The sequence below is a fragment of the Temnothorax americanus genome, unplaced genomic scaffold, assembly GCF_048541705.1.
Source record: "Temnothorax americanus isolate GAGA-0224 unplaced genomic scaffold, ASM4854170v1 Scaffold7, whole genome shotgun sequence".
NCBI classification, from domain to species: Eukaryota; Metazoa; Arthropoda; class Insecta; order Hymenoptera; family Formicidae; genus Temnothorax; species Temnothorax americanus.
This window is the reverse complement of record NW_027509792.1, coordinates 2,675,237-2,691,883: the sequence shown is the minus strand read 5'-3', so window position 1 is coordinate 2,691,883 and position 16,647 is coordinate 2,675,237. Positions and strand designations below refer to the sequence as shown.

The 16,647-nt window shown below is 45.9% G+C and overlaps 1 protein-coding gene across 5 annotated transcripts in view; it reads right to left on the bottom strand.

Moving 5' to 3' along the window:
- The window catches only part of Sano (CABIT domain-containing protein serrano), a 128,623-nt gene that overhangs the window by 19,220 nt on the left and 92,756 nt on the right, over positions 1–16,647 (bottom strand). For all 5 annotated transcript variants that reach the window (XM_077422347.1, XM_077422349.1, XM_077422346.1 and 2 more), the window contains 2 exons: positions 9,973–11,831; positions 9,400–9,595 (listed from right to left, as the gene is read on the bottom strand). In XM_077422347.1, coding sequence (XP_077278473.1) covers positions 9,403–9,595; positions 9,973–11,669 — 1,890 coding nt within the window. In that variant the 5' untranslated portion in view covers positions 11,670–11,831 and the 3' untranslated portion in view covers positions 9,400–9,402. The remainder of the gene's footprint in view (positions 1–9,399; positions 9,596–9,972; positions 11,832–16,647) is intronic.

Below are 16,647 nucleotides of genomic sequence, written 5' to 3'. Positions count from 1 at the left end.
TATCGGCAGCGAACGAAACACGCGGCAGGAATGTCGATGCATGATCCAGCGGAATACGCGATGCCATACAACTTATTTTCGCGCCGCGCAACAAGAAACGTTGTATGAAGTCATAATGTTTCATCGAGAGTTAAGTACACATTAGTCGTGTTACAAATGTAAGAAATGCCTAATCGGTTCTTCTATCAATTACTCCGATTGCGATTACATCAGCAATAAGATTACGCTCTTCAAATGTTTCTCGATATGCGAGTTCCATACGGTGTAATTTTCTATTTCTGTTAGTTTCATTAAGCTATCAGACCCTTCGCTCTTTGAAAGACTTACTGGTACGAAAAGAATCTCTAGATAATCATCTAAATAATTATTTTAAAAATACGCATACAGTTAAATGATTATTATATAATAATTAAAAAATAAATCAAAAATAGAGTATATCTAACGACTCCACCAGCGACGAATCTCGATAAGTCATGCGGACATTTCCGCGACGTATCTCGCTAATCAGCGGCCGCGAGAAACGAGCTTTCCGCTCGCCTATATACGACTATTCTGGAAAAACGTCTACGCGCTACGACTGACCGCGAGTTACAGGCCGCGGCCGGTGCAATCGCATCGCAAACACCGCGCGATCCGATTTCACGGACGATCGTAAAACACGAAGTCGACCGATTCGTAGCGTACGCAGGCGTATCGTACGGCGAAGCGAGAGGAAGCGGCCGCGGCTGTTCTACGCTCCGTCCGCGCCGCGCCGTCCGGTTGCAGCTGCTGCTTCTGGATCGGTGGCAGCCGCCCGCCTGCCTCCTCTTCTCGACTCGCGCGATTTTATACGCGGCCGCATCCTCGACGAAAAACCGGTCGACGGAGATCACCTCCGTCCAGCTCGCTCGTTCGCGAAGGTGTATCGAAAGACCACGGGGCGAATTGCTTCTCCCGGTCCCGTAAACGAGCAAACGCGATCGCGCCGATCGAAGGTGAGAGTAGAAGAAGAGATTAGATCGTAAAGCGGGGCGAGCGTTGTGCGTCCGATCGCGCCGCGAGAGAGTATTACGATGAGCAGCGCGGAGAGAGAACGTGCATCGAGAGAGAGTCGGGCTCGTTCCGCATCGATGTTCGATCGGGACGGCCGCGGCCGCTGCTGGATCCAGATGCATGCCTGGTGCGCTACGGCCGATTACGCAAGGACAAGAGTGGCAAATATCCCGCTTGAAATATGTAAGCTATATGCTGCGCGGCATATAAAGACTTTGGATCTTTTCTATCGAAGCGCGGCTTGAAACTTTTATTATCTGCCGAGAGCAGAGTAATATCGTAAAGGACTGCAAACATTATGCATCATCTCGTTTTCAACGCACGAATAACGATCATCTTTTATAAAATAAATACTCAGAGAATATCTTTCTCTCCGTGATTTTGCGTGATATAATTCTCCTATAACCACTATTTACCTTATCCCGCGAGATTTTTGTTCTTGCCACTTACACAGTCCACTTTCATGTCAAGTCTTCATATATACGCGAGCGCGTTTAATGAGCGATGGTCACGCTCGCCGTTTATTTGTTTGCTCTCGTAATTTCGTGTTATTAATATCGCGCGCTCGTCTACGAAATAATTTTATAGGGTTCGCAGATACGCAGAACCGTGGCGATGAGATACCAGTTTGGTATCGAGGCTCCCCCCGCGTTATGTCGTGTCAAAGCGATATTTTGCCCGCACGTCCTCGTTTCGTTTCAACCCGCCCTACGTCCCGCGCGCGACGTACACGGCCCCGTGCGTTACTCCGAGCAAATGGATTCTATCAAGTCTCGTTTGCGGTATTATAAATTAGTGCCAGCCTCGCCGCGCGCTGCAAATAATTTCAGTCGGACGCGGCTATGCGGGCCTCCTCTCGCACGGTCAACTTGGCAAGGCCCGGTCTGTCCGCGACCGGTGGTGGTTTACAAGGTAGACGCCTAACGGAACGCACATGCACGTTTTCCACGACGCGAGTAATAAAACGACTGGGAATTTGTACACGCGAACGCGCGCGCCGGACGAGCACGACAGCTCCGTCGACCGACTCGCAGACGGAAAATGCCAACAGACTTTCGTCGAGCGCGAGCAGATCAGCTCGCGCATGTGTTGGTCAAGACCGGTCCAGGCTGCAATTGACATCGACAGGAGAATTTAGTTCGCCTCGACCTTCGCGGGGTGGCACCGAATAGATTTACTCGTCCAAGCGTAACGAACCATCAATACTTCAGAATAAATTTGTCACGATATATTATATCTTTTACGTCATATTTTAATACCCATTAAATTCTCACAACAGAATTTTATTGAGGCATACTGTTAAGTATGCTTGTATATATATTTCAATTGAAGTATATTATCGTTCCATCCATTTAAATCTCTCAAATTTACTCCGAGAAAATCTTACTATTTTCAACCATTAAAATTAATATAATATTTTACTAATTTTTTAAATTATATACTCAAAGAATTGATATTATAAAAAATCGCGAGATAATAGTCTCTATATAAATTTAATTTTAATACGTAATATTTTATGCTTGAACACATAGATGATGTACCTTATTTTTTTATATTAATATATATGATTTTTATTTTATATAGAGAGTCAAAAGAAACCCATGCTACTGTTCTGTATCTTGTGATTGCACTGAGTTACTTAGAAATACTGAGACTCCTGTCTCAAAGTAAAAATCTATTTTTACGGATATTTTCAACGCTATTCAATGAGTTCCCCTACGTCGTGCTTTCCGCTTCGTCTGCGCCAGTTTCTCCAGTAGCATGTCGAGCACTTTCCTGCCGGCCGGCCAATGGTACTTGGGGAAGAGGTAGATGTGCGTAACGAACGGCGCATGCACAATTTCATCGGTGCAAGTGTAATAAACCCTGGGCAATCTTGCGCGCGTTCGCGGAGCGACACACGTACACGCGCGCGCGCGCGCGCGCGAGCGCGTATTTGTGTTATCTAGACGCGGTACGCTACTCACGGTGAGTCGCCCGCACGGCAAGACGAGGGGACCTCTCTAGTGGATCTCTCTCGTGGAGTGCACGGCGAGTCTAACGCAAAGCACTGCTAGCGGGAGTGCAGTAGTAATAATAAAGTGGTAGTGGTTGGCACGTCACGGTCCAACAGGCCGATCAACCGGCCCGTGCGGCGAGCCGGCTACTGGTCTCCGCCCACGCACAAACGCGCTTCTATGTACACACATGCGCGCACACGCGCGCACGCACGCGGAACACACTCGCGGATGTGTATACGTATGCACGTGCACATGCGCGCTCGTCGCACAAAGCTATACTACTATGTTCGTTGCGATACACTACTGTGAGCCTCGTAAGCCGGTGGGCTCATCCGCGTGGTTTTACATATGCATAGATATGCTATCGTGGACACTCGACTATCTAGCTGAGTTTCTTCGATCACAGGGAAAGAGTAAGAGAGAAAGGGAAAAAAATTTGTTTCACTCGAGGGCCGCGGATCCCGTTCGAACAGAGTAAAGAAGATACGTACACACGCATGCACACGCGGCGAGCGAAAAATTCCTAAGTGAAAAAGCCGACGAGAACTTGATACTTATCTATAATATAAATTAGATTGAGCTTAATCAAAGCTAATTTATATAAATTAATATTCACAGATTGCACTTACTTAAAATAATTTAATATTTCAATTATTTTAGAACGATGTAATGTGGTAACAACTATAATATTACACACTTACATCACAATAAAATATACGAATTAATTATTAATTGCGTAAATCGTATCTGTTTATAAACATTACAGACATATTAAAAATTACCAGGAGACACATACTAAATCTACATCAACAGTGGAGAATAGTCCACGTACGTCGGGCTGACTAGATAGTGATGTTTCTACTTAGCGCTTTTTTCTACGTTACGCTAACCAATAAACAATTGCGTGTGTGTTGTTACAACTTTATACGAGAGAAAATATGTTTCAATTAATTAATTAATATTATTACTGATTATATATTGTATTGCAAGTGACGTTGTCTTCTAACGTTAGGATACACAATAATGGAATTCCCTTTTTCTCTCGTTTCAAATATGTATGTCCCGAAAGTGTCATTCCGTTGCCGCTGGCGCAATAATACGATGCTACCTCTACTGGTTCCCTTCTTTCTCTACTTTTCCACGATTTTATTACCACCCGACTACCGCTGTAAACTAATTATAAATTATATGCGTGCGGACGCGAGCATGCCCTTTCGAAGCGCGCCTTTGCCTGTCGACGTACGCGCACGGGGATATACGTGGGCGTAGGGCACGCCGGCAATGCCATCGATTTGCTTCGCTTTCGCGAAGAAACTCGCTGATGGAAGGAACAAAGTGCTGACGTGCTCTTGCGTAATCCCGAACCTTTTGTCGTAGGCGAGCGTGTTCCGCGATTTGTCACCCTGGTCGTAGCAAACTTCCCAATTTAAAAAGCGGGTCTGTTGTATGGGTTATTGTTTTTTAGCAACGTCATTATTTTCATCACGGGTCTTTCGAAACTTTCGCATTCGTTACATTTAACTGCGACATAAGGTAAAGGTACCAATACCCGGACATGTACCTATATCCGGACACCTTTATTATTTATAAGTATAACGCAAATTATAATCAAAAATAAAAGTATTTTTTCTTGTAGTTTGAAACTTTAATTATAATATCCAAACGTTTATTTTCATAAATTTATATTTTTTTAAAGGTATCCAGACACAGATACGTGTCCAGGTATTGGTACATTTCCTATGCTTAAGTGTCCGGGTATTGGTACCTTTACCTTAAACCTCGAAATTCATTATGTTTTAAATGCAAGTGCGATTACGTGATCGCGCGCCGTTCTTCAGTTATCTGTTTTATTATTCATGAAATAACTAAGGGAAGGAAGCAACTCCGTTTATGTAAAGATACGTGGCGAGAGACGAGAAAGTTTTACCGCACATCCAAGAGTATCTCGTGAGCTTTCCGTATATATATAGAAAAATGTCAGGAATTATTATAATATTCCACGGTTTAGAGGAAACTTGTAAACGCGAAAGCGGCAACAAGTATCAATCTTATTTATCGACCCGCCATCTCGTTTCTTTCTCACGACCGGAGATACCAGGCTTCATTATCAACTACGTTCACGATCAATTAATACTTTCGATGCACGCATCCTTGGAGCGAAAAGTTTTGACCGTTTCTCGAAACGGGAAAATTACACTTGTTAAGAAAAACCTGCACTTCTATGTGCACTTGAGCGAAACTTCTACATAAAATCGACTTCAAATAAATGATTGCTGTCTACTTGCTCCTTGTGATATTTCAATTGCATGTTTACAAAATGTAAACTCCAAAATTTTGGTTAAGAAAAAAATAACAATTTTAGTGAGAGAATTAGCCGAAGAATTTATAAGAATGTAAAACACAATGCGGGCATACCCGACATATCCCGTATAATAGCCATTCATGTATCGTCTCACGTGGGCGTGAGTTTCAGGTGAGAGCTTTCAAGACGAAGCGGCTGACGACGCAGCCTTCTTCTAATATTCTTTTTCGAGCTCTTCTTTATTTCACCGTTGTCTCGACTCGTCTCCTCTCGACGCGCGACCATGTTAAGTATGCGTAGATGGTTTTAGACGGTAAATGGGTGAAAAAATTCGCCGGATGACTCAGGACGGGCCTATAAGCGCGACGCACGTGAACCACGTCGAGACGGCATTTATCCGGGAAGAGAGGATGTAGGCAGACAATGGGACGGAATAACGAAGAGTCGGGTCGCGAAGCCGAACGTCGTCTGTAATTTGCATGCAATGTAACCGGGGGATACGATAAATATGCATGGTTTTGGTTAGAAGACGAACGAAAACCTCGTCGCGAATGCAACGAACACGCTAAGCATGTTTCTCTATATGTGCATGGAATATACGAAATATAGAAAATTATATATACAGATTTACAAAAATACATGAACCGCATAGAATAGGTACTTTTTTTTTAGAAATTCTTATACATTAATATAAATTGAAATCATATAATTTCTTCTTTTCTCTGCGTTTCTAAGTGTCACAGTTGTATTATGCGCCACAGTAGACACCGGTTATGCCTACTGTGAATCGAACACCGAAACCTATATATCGCGATGTCTTTGTTGAAAGGCAGGATCGAGGCAATCGTGCCTCTCGAAGCATCCTAACAAGCGCGAGCAGTACCTCGGCCTGCGTCTCGGCACGAAGTATAAGGATGCCTAGCAATTTCGAAGATGATCACAGCGCGGCTCGTTTCAAGTTGTATTCGCTCGCGCGAGTGCCAGAAGCTCAGGCCAACGGGAGCGCGGCGAGAAACGCGGACACCGGATGAATATTAGATCGGCATTAAATATTTAATATTATCAAAGGCCGCGCGCGCCTGTGATGACCACGACGCCGCGCAATCTTTATTTCGCCGTAATACTATGTTCGGGCGCGTCATCGCATGTCAGGAGGCAGCGGCACGAGTGTTAACTAACATAGCTGTGGAATATCGCCACGAGCATAATCATACGAATACGTGGAGGAATTTGTCGATATTAATCAACGTCGTCGCGCGCGAGGGCACAGGCGAGGCTCAGGGGCGCGGGATGGTGTAACACACCCGGCAATTTGCGAGATAATAGTCTCTCTCTTTCTCTCTCTCTCCGCCGGCACCGTCGACGGAGCGAGCACGCGAAAAGCCACGGCGCGATTACTTTCTAATTATCGGCGACGACTCCTCCTTCCCGCGACGCGATTTAACATAGATAACCATAAACGTGTGCCGTTTATCCTGAACCACGGGGGAGCCTATACCATCGTCGGACACTCGCACAGAGAGGGTAAACAAGCTAAGGGAGAGAACACCATGTTTTCGATCTGCGTTAATTAATTAGCAGCCGAGCGTCCTCGACGGGCATCCTCGTTTCTTGAGGAGACACCCGGTAATTTCGTAGCGCGACGTTTAGCGCAGCCGGGGCATTAAAATGTACGTGAAAATGGCGCGACGACGGTGCCTGCGGGTAGCCGCAAGTGACAAGCGGACACGGCGAAGTAATTTAGAATATAATAGCGGTTTTGGAATATAATAGAAGTGAGGCGTCGTGTATATAGTAGAAGTGTCGCGAAAAAAACGATGCCGAAATTAATATTACCGCGCGTTTACCGCAAATTTGCTTCGCGAGAGATCTGGATTTTACTTTAATTTCCCGTGAGAACGAAATGTAACGCGAACGACCTAAGAACTCAACACTCCGACGCTCCCATTGCAGAACTGTCGCGCGCGGTTCCCACGTATGACTTTCTTTTCACTCGCAGTCCGGTTTCGCCGGCCAGTTTTGTTCGACTTTCGCATCTGGTACTAATCGTGGATAACTAAATCTTTCTTTCCTAAGTTATGGTCACGGTTATGAGGTGGAAAGAGGCAAAGAATCAAATAAATTATGATTAGCGGAGACGTGCGCCGGTGAAACCGGATTTCAGTACTTTACAGAATTTTTGCTCAAAACTTATTAAGATACCAAAATGTAAAAGTATTGAGATATATGAGGCACTTTAAATAATTACTAAAAAAGTTGGTATCAACGATCCACCTGCGAGCCACGCGAGATCGCCGCTAGATTATGAACGATCAGCTTCGCCGGACGCTTGATTGTCGTCGATTGCGTTATCGGAAGCCGCTCGCTTTCTACGGCAATCGATAAAATCGCGCGGGTTCGCACAATCATAATTTTCATAATATGCGATCAAGTAGGTGGGCGGAGGATGAGCGGTGGGACCGGAAGCCACGGTTTGTCCAGCCGTTGAACCCTGGTCTCGTTTAATTCCGTTCACGGAGCGGCTCCGCGGAGCGAACCGGGGCTATTACAGCGCTGCACCAAGCGAGGATGACGTTATATACCCGGAGGCTGTCCACCGTTGAACTATCTCCTCTTTCTCTCCGTCTCCTGTCTCTCTTTGCAGCTTCCAACCGACCCGTCTTCTCGCGATGCGAAGCACCTAGTCGCCGCTAAACGACACCCGCGAGAGAGAGAGAGAGAGAGAGAGAGAGAGAGAGAGAGAGAGAGAGAGGTTAGGCCACAACGGATTAACCCGCGCGGACCTCGCTAATTTCCACGGCTTGGGAAAACTAACCGGTACCCGCGTTGGATTGCGGATATGCGCGGCAGGAAGCTTTGTGATTCCCGACTTCCTCCCGTAAACGTCTCGTCGCCCGGCATACGTGCAAAACCGGACTTATGATGAGGAAACGTTTTCCATCTCTCCCAGTCGCTGTCGCCTGTCGATTATCATCGCCGGATTTAATGGACGGAGAAACGAGCAAGACGATCGTCGATAAATATTACCATCTCGCTTTTCGCTCGTGTGCGATATTTGTCGGTGCCGTATATTAACTGGTTTGATAATGCCCGCTTATTACGACGCAAGAATCTGTTGTAACGCACTGAGTGGACAATTCACATGTAAAAACTTTGCTAGCATTACATTGAGCTATAAATGAAACCGCAGTCTCTATTATGTTATAGAATTATAAAATTATATGGAGTAGAAAAGATTACGTATTATTTTTTGAGTTCATTAAATCGACGCTGTGTTCCAATGGAAACATGGAAAGAAGATAGGCGCGGAAGAAACAAAGAATTACAACGTTGCTGATCGCAATGAATACACCGACATGATTCAGACTTTCAGACACGTGTGAGGTCCTTCATATCCCGCGTTTGACTCGATTATGTTTAAGAATGGATTTGCCCATGGATTGTAATTGACGGTAATCGCGGAACTTCCTGCATCGTCCATACGGGCAGGTGTATTTCCTTGCATCGTTATGCTGAGGATAGAGTGGGGGGAGCAATTAAGTGAATAAAGACTTATGGCAATAGGGAAGCGGAGAGCTGTGTGTCTTTTATAACGCCCAGTAAAATGCCCCGTTAAAAGATCCTGTCTATCCTGGGTCGATCCCGCGAATTTAACGATTCAGTCCTCCTTCCCGGACAAAGTACGCTATAACTACATCGTAACCGCTGTTCTCTCAATGTAGTTAATTGCGACGTGCATGTCCGTTCGGCAAATAATCTTGCCGCTCGCCCGACGGCGTATCATCTGGCTGAAATACGGGAAACGAAGATCGTGCGCGAAGGACATACAGAAAATAGCCGCGCACGCGATGTTTCAATTGAAGAGCAGAACTCAAAAGCGGAAATTGATCTTAGTCGCGCAATGTATATTTTTTTCGCAAAACCGTACTCGCAATCTCAATTTCGCAGATTATACCTACAAATTGCTTTCTCTCTTACGTACTCATCTTACTACACAAAAATGAGATGCGCCATTACGAAACATCTTCTCGCTAAATATTTATTACTTGAAAAATGGATACTCACGAGTTAGAGGTAGAGCGTGCCGACACGTCGCGGTGCCACGACAGTGACAGCTAAACGTGGCCCACATTTAGTCGGTGGCAGCGGCGCAGTCGTGGCGGGCGGCGGAGTTTCCGGTCTCGTGCAGCCGAGGCCGCTTCCACCTCGCAGCTCCCAGACTAAATTCGTCAGCGATCGTGGCCTGCTTAAACGTCTCGATCTAGAGTTTATCGTGAAAAATCGAGAAAATATAATAAAAACTTGTTGTGAATATTATTGGTCAATATTATGCTGTTTAGACAATTGATATCAATAGAAACTACTTTGACGTGAATAATAAAATCAAATATATATTTTTAAAAATAAGCATCGTGAAAAAATATATTATAAAATAGAAAATATGTAATTGTTTAATAATCCAATAAGAGAAAATAATCAAATGTTCTAATAATATATCTGCTTTATTCAATTCTTTAAATAATATCGTAATAATTTATAGCAAATGACATAATAACTCTGAGAAGAAAAAATTATTTAATTAATTATGCTTTTAATAAAAGAATATATGATTATTATTAAGAAAAAAGTATATTATACCTTTTCTCTGGCAGCTTGGCGCCCGCGCCGGAGTCTCCCGACGTCCTTCCGCCCGAGTGACTGGAATCCAGCGTGCCATCGAGCTCCATGGCCTGTTGAAGATTCGTCAAGCTCTTGTAACGTATGTTGAAGAGTGGCGAACCGCCCTTGTAACCCGGCGGCGTTTCCTTCAACGGCGACGCGCTCTTCTGCCTCATTAGCGGTCGTCCGCGCTGAGTACCACTATTCTTCACGTAGAGCTTCGCCAATGGCGGCTTCTCCACCCGTGGCTGCGGCGCTTCCTTCACCGCGCGCCTAGTCCGCTTCTCCGCCTGAATCTTCTTCGTCGGTATCGTCTCGATCGGCGGCGGTTCCGGTCGATCGTCCAGCAAGGGCGTAATCGTCACCGTTACCGGCGTCAACGGCGGGGTCGAACCCCCCTGGCCCGCGGCGAGAGGACTCTCGTACGGCGACCTGACGCTCTTCGGCAACGGCGCGAAGCCGCGCACGTAGTCGTATATCTGATCGATTTCGTCGTATTCTTCCGTGCAGGCCGACGACGACGGCGGCACCCTGTTCTCATCCCGGTACCCCGAGTGTCCGGAGGACGGCTGATGCCCGTTGCTATGATAGTGATGATGATGATGATGGTGGCCGGCGCCGCTGTTCCTATGGTGACTTAACGGCGCGTGATCCGAGTTCGTCGATGGTCTTCTGAGGAAGCCCGACCCGCTCCTCGTCTGCCTGGAGGGCTTGCTCTCGCCCAGACGGCCGTCCAATACGTGCGCCCGATCAGCCACGTCGGCAACCAGACGAGAAGCGCGCTCCACCAACCTCGTAAACTCCTGCATCGACCTGAGTGCCTCCTCGTTTCGCGCCTTCACCAGCTTGAGCGGCGCCGCGAGCGGCAGCGCGACCGCCGCTCCTTCCCTCTGCAGCGGCAACGCAAACACGTGCTCCTCCTCGAAAGTCGACAGCAGCCTCAATTCGGGCACAAATTGCGACGACGACTTGAGTCCTCGTGGAGGCTGGCCGTGCACCAGTCTCACGGTGAGCGGCAGACGTTTGCTGAGGAGCGCCCTAGCGGTGTGCACGCCGCTGATGTTGTCCTCGCGAGCCAGGGCGCTGAAGCGTCCGCGTTGATCTAGCCCGAGCAGAACGCTGTCGCCGTGACAGTCCACGCAGCGCAGAAACCGACCGCGACCGGGTAGCGCCACTTCACCGGCGATAACGATCGTCTCGCCGGCGGCGAGGGTTCTCGTGCCCTCCGATACCACGATACCCGACTCGTCGTCCACCCGGCAGGCGATGCCGCGCACGGTCTCGCGCACCAGAGCACCCTCATCCGGACATCTTCGCGATAACTCGCTCACCGACTCGATGCCGCGCACCGCTCGACCTTCCTCGCTCAGGATCTCAAAGTAGCCCGCGTACGAGTCCGGTATCGCCAGTCTGGGCCCTACGCCGACCACCCGGCGGCCCTCCTTGATCTTCACCGCCTGCGCCACGATTTTACGCCGACGGCCGGCCGATATCACCAGCGCGGTGCTCTGCAAACTGGGCGCCGGTAGCGTCGGCACGCCCAGCCCGCCATACTGGCCCTTCGTGATCTTGATCACGGCCGGCAAACGGTACTTGGAGACGAACTCACGCAGGTACGTCGCCTCCTCGGCCCAGCGTGCTGCCGCGACGACGATCTGACCGTCGGTCGCGGCCATCGCGGTCGCTCGGCCCCGGCCGGCGCGGCGCGGCGCCTCCGCGACCCCGCGTCCCCCGCGCGAGATCGGGCCCGAGAGACAGGGCCAGACGATCAGGCCCCCAACGATAGCTGAACGCTACTGCTGCTCCTGCTGCCCGCGCAGCGCGCCTCTATGCTCCATCTGCAAGCAAGAGAGTGATCACGCTTTAAATACTTTCGCGTGACGTACTTATTTGGGTGTGTATGATAATGAGGACGCCTGCATATGCGAAGCAGGCACGATGTAAAATATTACGATTTAATTTCTAAGATTAATTTGCTGATAATTATTATTGTTATTATAAATATTATAATATTCGAAATTAAAAACCCGTTTCAGAATATTACGAGAATATTCACGCGTTCTCGTAACATGGACTATAAAATGCAGAGTATCTGTATGTAATTTAGCTTTATTCATGCTCATCCTTGGATAATAGTATAGACGATAATAATATAATTAGTCTTGAAGTTCCTGCTGGAGACTAATCTCGTATAACTAATCTCTGTTGCGAAATATGAAAGGTGCCCGCCTTTACCATGTTAATTTCGACAAACGAATGTTTGCCTTTCGGCACCATTCGCCATTTCCCCACCCGTTTTGATGCACTTTTAATGCGCATCCTTTCCCACGTGGAGCACAGTCGCGCACTATTGCGGTTCTGTGAAGCGTCCGGCGCGGCGCCCGCGCGAGAGCTAATGCCGATCCATGGCTATAATATACGCAATGACCCGTCTTGTCATTAGTCAAGTTCCAATTATAGACCGGTTTCATAATTTCCGTAGCAAGGGCAGTCACCACTCGAAACTACGAATGGCAGGTAATCAGTACCGCGGGCAGTGCCTTTGCGTCGTCGTTGCCCCCCCGAAGATCGTCATCCGTGGAAGAGATGGCAAACGATCATAAGGAAACTTTGTGAGAAGCAAAATGAGTACATCGAGATAAGATAATAAAAACAATGATATCATAATTTTCTTCTACGCAAATGTCGTAATTCAAACAGAGAAGAGAGTGAGTTCAAAATAACTCGTGAAACACAGATTTCGATCAAAACGAAAAATCGTGATCTCGATTTGCGACAACGGAAATAATGCGCTTCAATAATAACAGGATACTAGATATTTATGGACCAACATAACGTCCGTATAGCCTGGAACAGACTTTGTTGCAAGTTATGTACTAAACAAAGTAGACAGGATGCGCTTGCGCACGTGGATGGGTGTGTCTATGATTGTTTCACCAAAGAGGATCTCGTCCGAGGAAAATAACGGTTGTGATTCTGATCATCGCATTGCGATCCACGATATTACGAATAAACGGCTTCACGCTTGCTTAGATTAACACGGAAATGTCAGTGGACGGTGACAAAAAGATTGCCGAGAATTTTTATTACTACAATAATCCGTAAAATAATGTAAAAGGTTTATACTCCTTCTATGTATGAAGGCTTTGTAGTAATTTGCGCGGCGGTACAGCAGATCGAATAATAATACGTTACTGCATTTATAAGACTGAAGTATATGTAAAATGTAGAAAACGAATTTTATTAAAGTTTAAAGTATACGTATAATTTCTTACTTTGACAAAAATAACGGTCAAGTTGCAAAGATTGTAAGAAAATTTTAATAAAAGCTCGCTAAAACATTCTTAAGGTCTGATAAACGGCTGCATACTTCGAGATAATTGTGCTAACTTTGACGAGACTCGCTCGGAGTAATTCATAACTGCGATAGCTCACGGTTATTACATTATACATTAAGACAATATCTATATGCGCCCGACGAAACATTGTTGCCCGTTACCTAACGAAGCGCATATATAGGTTTACGTGGGATGGGCGTGTCGACGATTGTTTCGGATTTCTCCAAAGAGGATCTCGTTGGAAGAAAGTAATGATCGTGACTCGGCTAGCATCGACTCGGTGGTCTACTGGATTAAACGATTTCGTGAACCAATCGCTTTTCCACATCGACGCGAAAGTTCCAACGCCACAGAAGCCTGGATAAAAGATGAGAGCACTCGAAGCTGCACATGCCTATCTATTTTTTTCTTCGATACAAAAATGAAACAACCCACTAGAATAATTTGAGTTTAAAACGTTGGGTTTGTTTTATATAAATCAGTAGCGCGTATAAATTTTTTTAATTTTGCGGATTAACACATCTTATATAATAATTGATTGATAAAGAAAATTATGAATGGTCATTATGAGAGTTAGTTATAATTGTAATGCAGTTAACAAATTAATTTAGTTTAAAATTTCTCATTATAATTATCTATAGATCGCATCTCTCGCGAAATAATTGTGCGATGTCGCGATCCCTATATGACTGAGTCCTGTTCAATAACTAATAACGAGATAAACCAGATTGTTGACCGAAATTTTTTACTAAAGATAAATTTACAATTTTTCCCGGCGCAAACCGGCTCCTATAATCACGAAGACGGTAGATGGATTAATTCTGTTTACAGCGAACGGTGCAACGGCGCCGTGCATAAGCTCCTTCAAGATGGGCCGCAGACAGTGCGAGATAAGAACGAGGTGACCAATGACCCGGGGTTTCGTGACAGGCGCGCCTCTAGGAAGTTATTCGACATACTGCTTCGTTCACCCCTCGCTTCTTTCTTTCTCTTTCTCTTTCAAGTACTTTCTTGACGCGAGCTATAGCGCGTGAACTTCCGCGGTTACATCTGGGTGCAAGCGATCCCTGAGTATGAGATCGGCAAAATGGTGATGTAATTAATGTGAAACTTAGTATCCACCACTGGGTTGAGGCGAAAGTTTTGCTGGCGAACCACCAGCCCATTGAATTAACGCTCACATCCACGATTAGCGATAGGCGTAATAATGCTTTTCGATGCTTACAAGCGATATATCTTAATATTTTCAAATCTTCTCAGAAAAGACTTAAGTCTAATTTTAACTAAAACGTAATTTATTCCCAAACCGTATAAATAGGTATTCTAAATTCAGTTTATTTTTGTTTTTGGATATCTTTCATAATTTTTTTATTTGAAATTCTTATGATTTAATCTTTCAAACTTCAGCATCCCAACACAATTAAGTATAAGACATTAAAATTTTTGATAAAGCAAAATTTATATACAATCTAAACGCTGTTTTTCGAAAAATAGAAACAATCTCTCAGCCTATATACATTTCCGTTTCTGAGAACAAACTCACAAGAAGGCCCTTTCTCTTCACGCATGACACAAACGGATTTTTTTCCAAGATACAAATTAACTTCAAATTGAGGGAGAAGATTCTATCTTTGAGGCATCATCTCTCCGACAGTTCTAGGGCACTTCGCGCAGACGAGTTTCTTGCCGACAGCTCCTCCGACGTCCGGACGCCGTAGCATTACGAAAGCGGTCCAGCGGTGCGACCGGCCAACATAATTGCACGTCACGTGCATATGCCTAGGCATAATTAGATTAATGCACCACGAAATTGGATTAAGAAACCGAAGCCGACGGCCCCGATCCCCGCGCCATTCCCCCCCCTCCCCAGAAAAGTGCTCAAGGCGGAGCACGTTTCTCCCCGAAACGCCACGGGGTTAATTAATCTTCGCCGGAGAGCGGGTGGTAAACGACGCGTCACGTACAAAGACGGAACGCGTATAAATCATTTCGAGTGCACGTCGCGTCGCACGGCGAGGCGGTGAGGCGGCTTCCGCGCGTAAATTGCGAGCGTTAATCGCAGGCCGGTTTAGAGACGGACACAAAACCGCTATATAGAGAAAACGGGGCAACTCTTGGGAATTTCACATTACGGATTCAAAGATTTAAGTCGATATTACAGCAGTCAGGAGTACCTCTAGAGAGACTCTGAAAAATTTGTAACCTTACTTTTTTTATCTAAGATATCTCAGAAATTTTAGACAAATATATCAATTTTCGCGCAACAAGCAATGCCAGCAGAAATCGATTGTTCGCACGAGTCGACGTCCTCGTGTCTCCGATTGCGAACGATTTTTGCAGACGGCGTGCATTCCCCGGCGAAGTAGTTACGACCGCGATAAAACGACACGCCATCAAAGGGTCGTGCATCAAGCATGCCATCGATCGCGTCGTTACGCATATCGATACGTACGCACGATATTCGCGATTAGAAGTGAAGACAATCGGTGTGGCCGGTGTCGAAATCCCGTCGTCGAGTAGACAAAAGGAGCACGACACAGCGCCGTAATCGTCGTCGTTGGTGAAAGCCGCGTGGTGTCGAGCTGTGCTGCATATAATTCGAGGGCACGTCGATAAATCAGCTGGCGTGCGAAAGAGCGAGGGGGACAGGGGAACGTTGATCGTTGCGACACGGTTCGTCTATCGGTGGGCGACGACCGGCACACATCGTCATTAAGATCAACGAGCGTCGATAAGTAGCTCGTCGTGCACACATCCGGTATCGCGATTTTCTATACTCTTAAGCGATTTCTGTTCCGTTCATTTTCAATTTCAAATCGATGATTTTTTATCTTCCGTAATTTTACGTGTGATCAGACTATAGAGATATAATTTACCAATGGCAAAAAGATCTAAAATTCTTCTGTGTTCTCAGTAATAATAAATGTAATTGATATATATTATCTACATCTGCATATATTTAAATATATTATTTGATTTTTAATTAAGTACTAGACAAATTTCAAAAGAAACAAAATTCCACGGCTTATATAACTGAAGGAAAAAGAATGTTTTGGTGAAAGAGCGTCGCGCGAGAATCGATCACCGACGATTGCCAGCAGTCATTAACCAATTACTCCGATCCACTTTAATCGAGAGGCACTTTTCAAGCGGTTTCGAGAGGACCGCGTGCCATCGAGTCCGCGCGACATTCTACTCTTTTTTCTCGCTCGACCCTTGACTTGCCCTCTGCATCTTGGCAGCCACCTCCTGCAAACTGTAATAACTTCCTCATGAACGAGCAAGAACGTCACCATCCATCATCCTGTGGCCCACG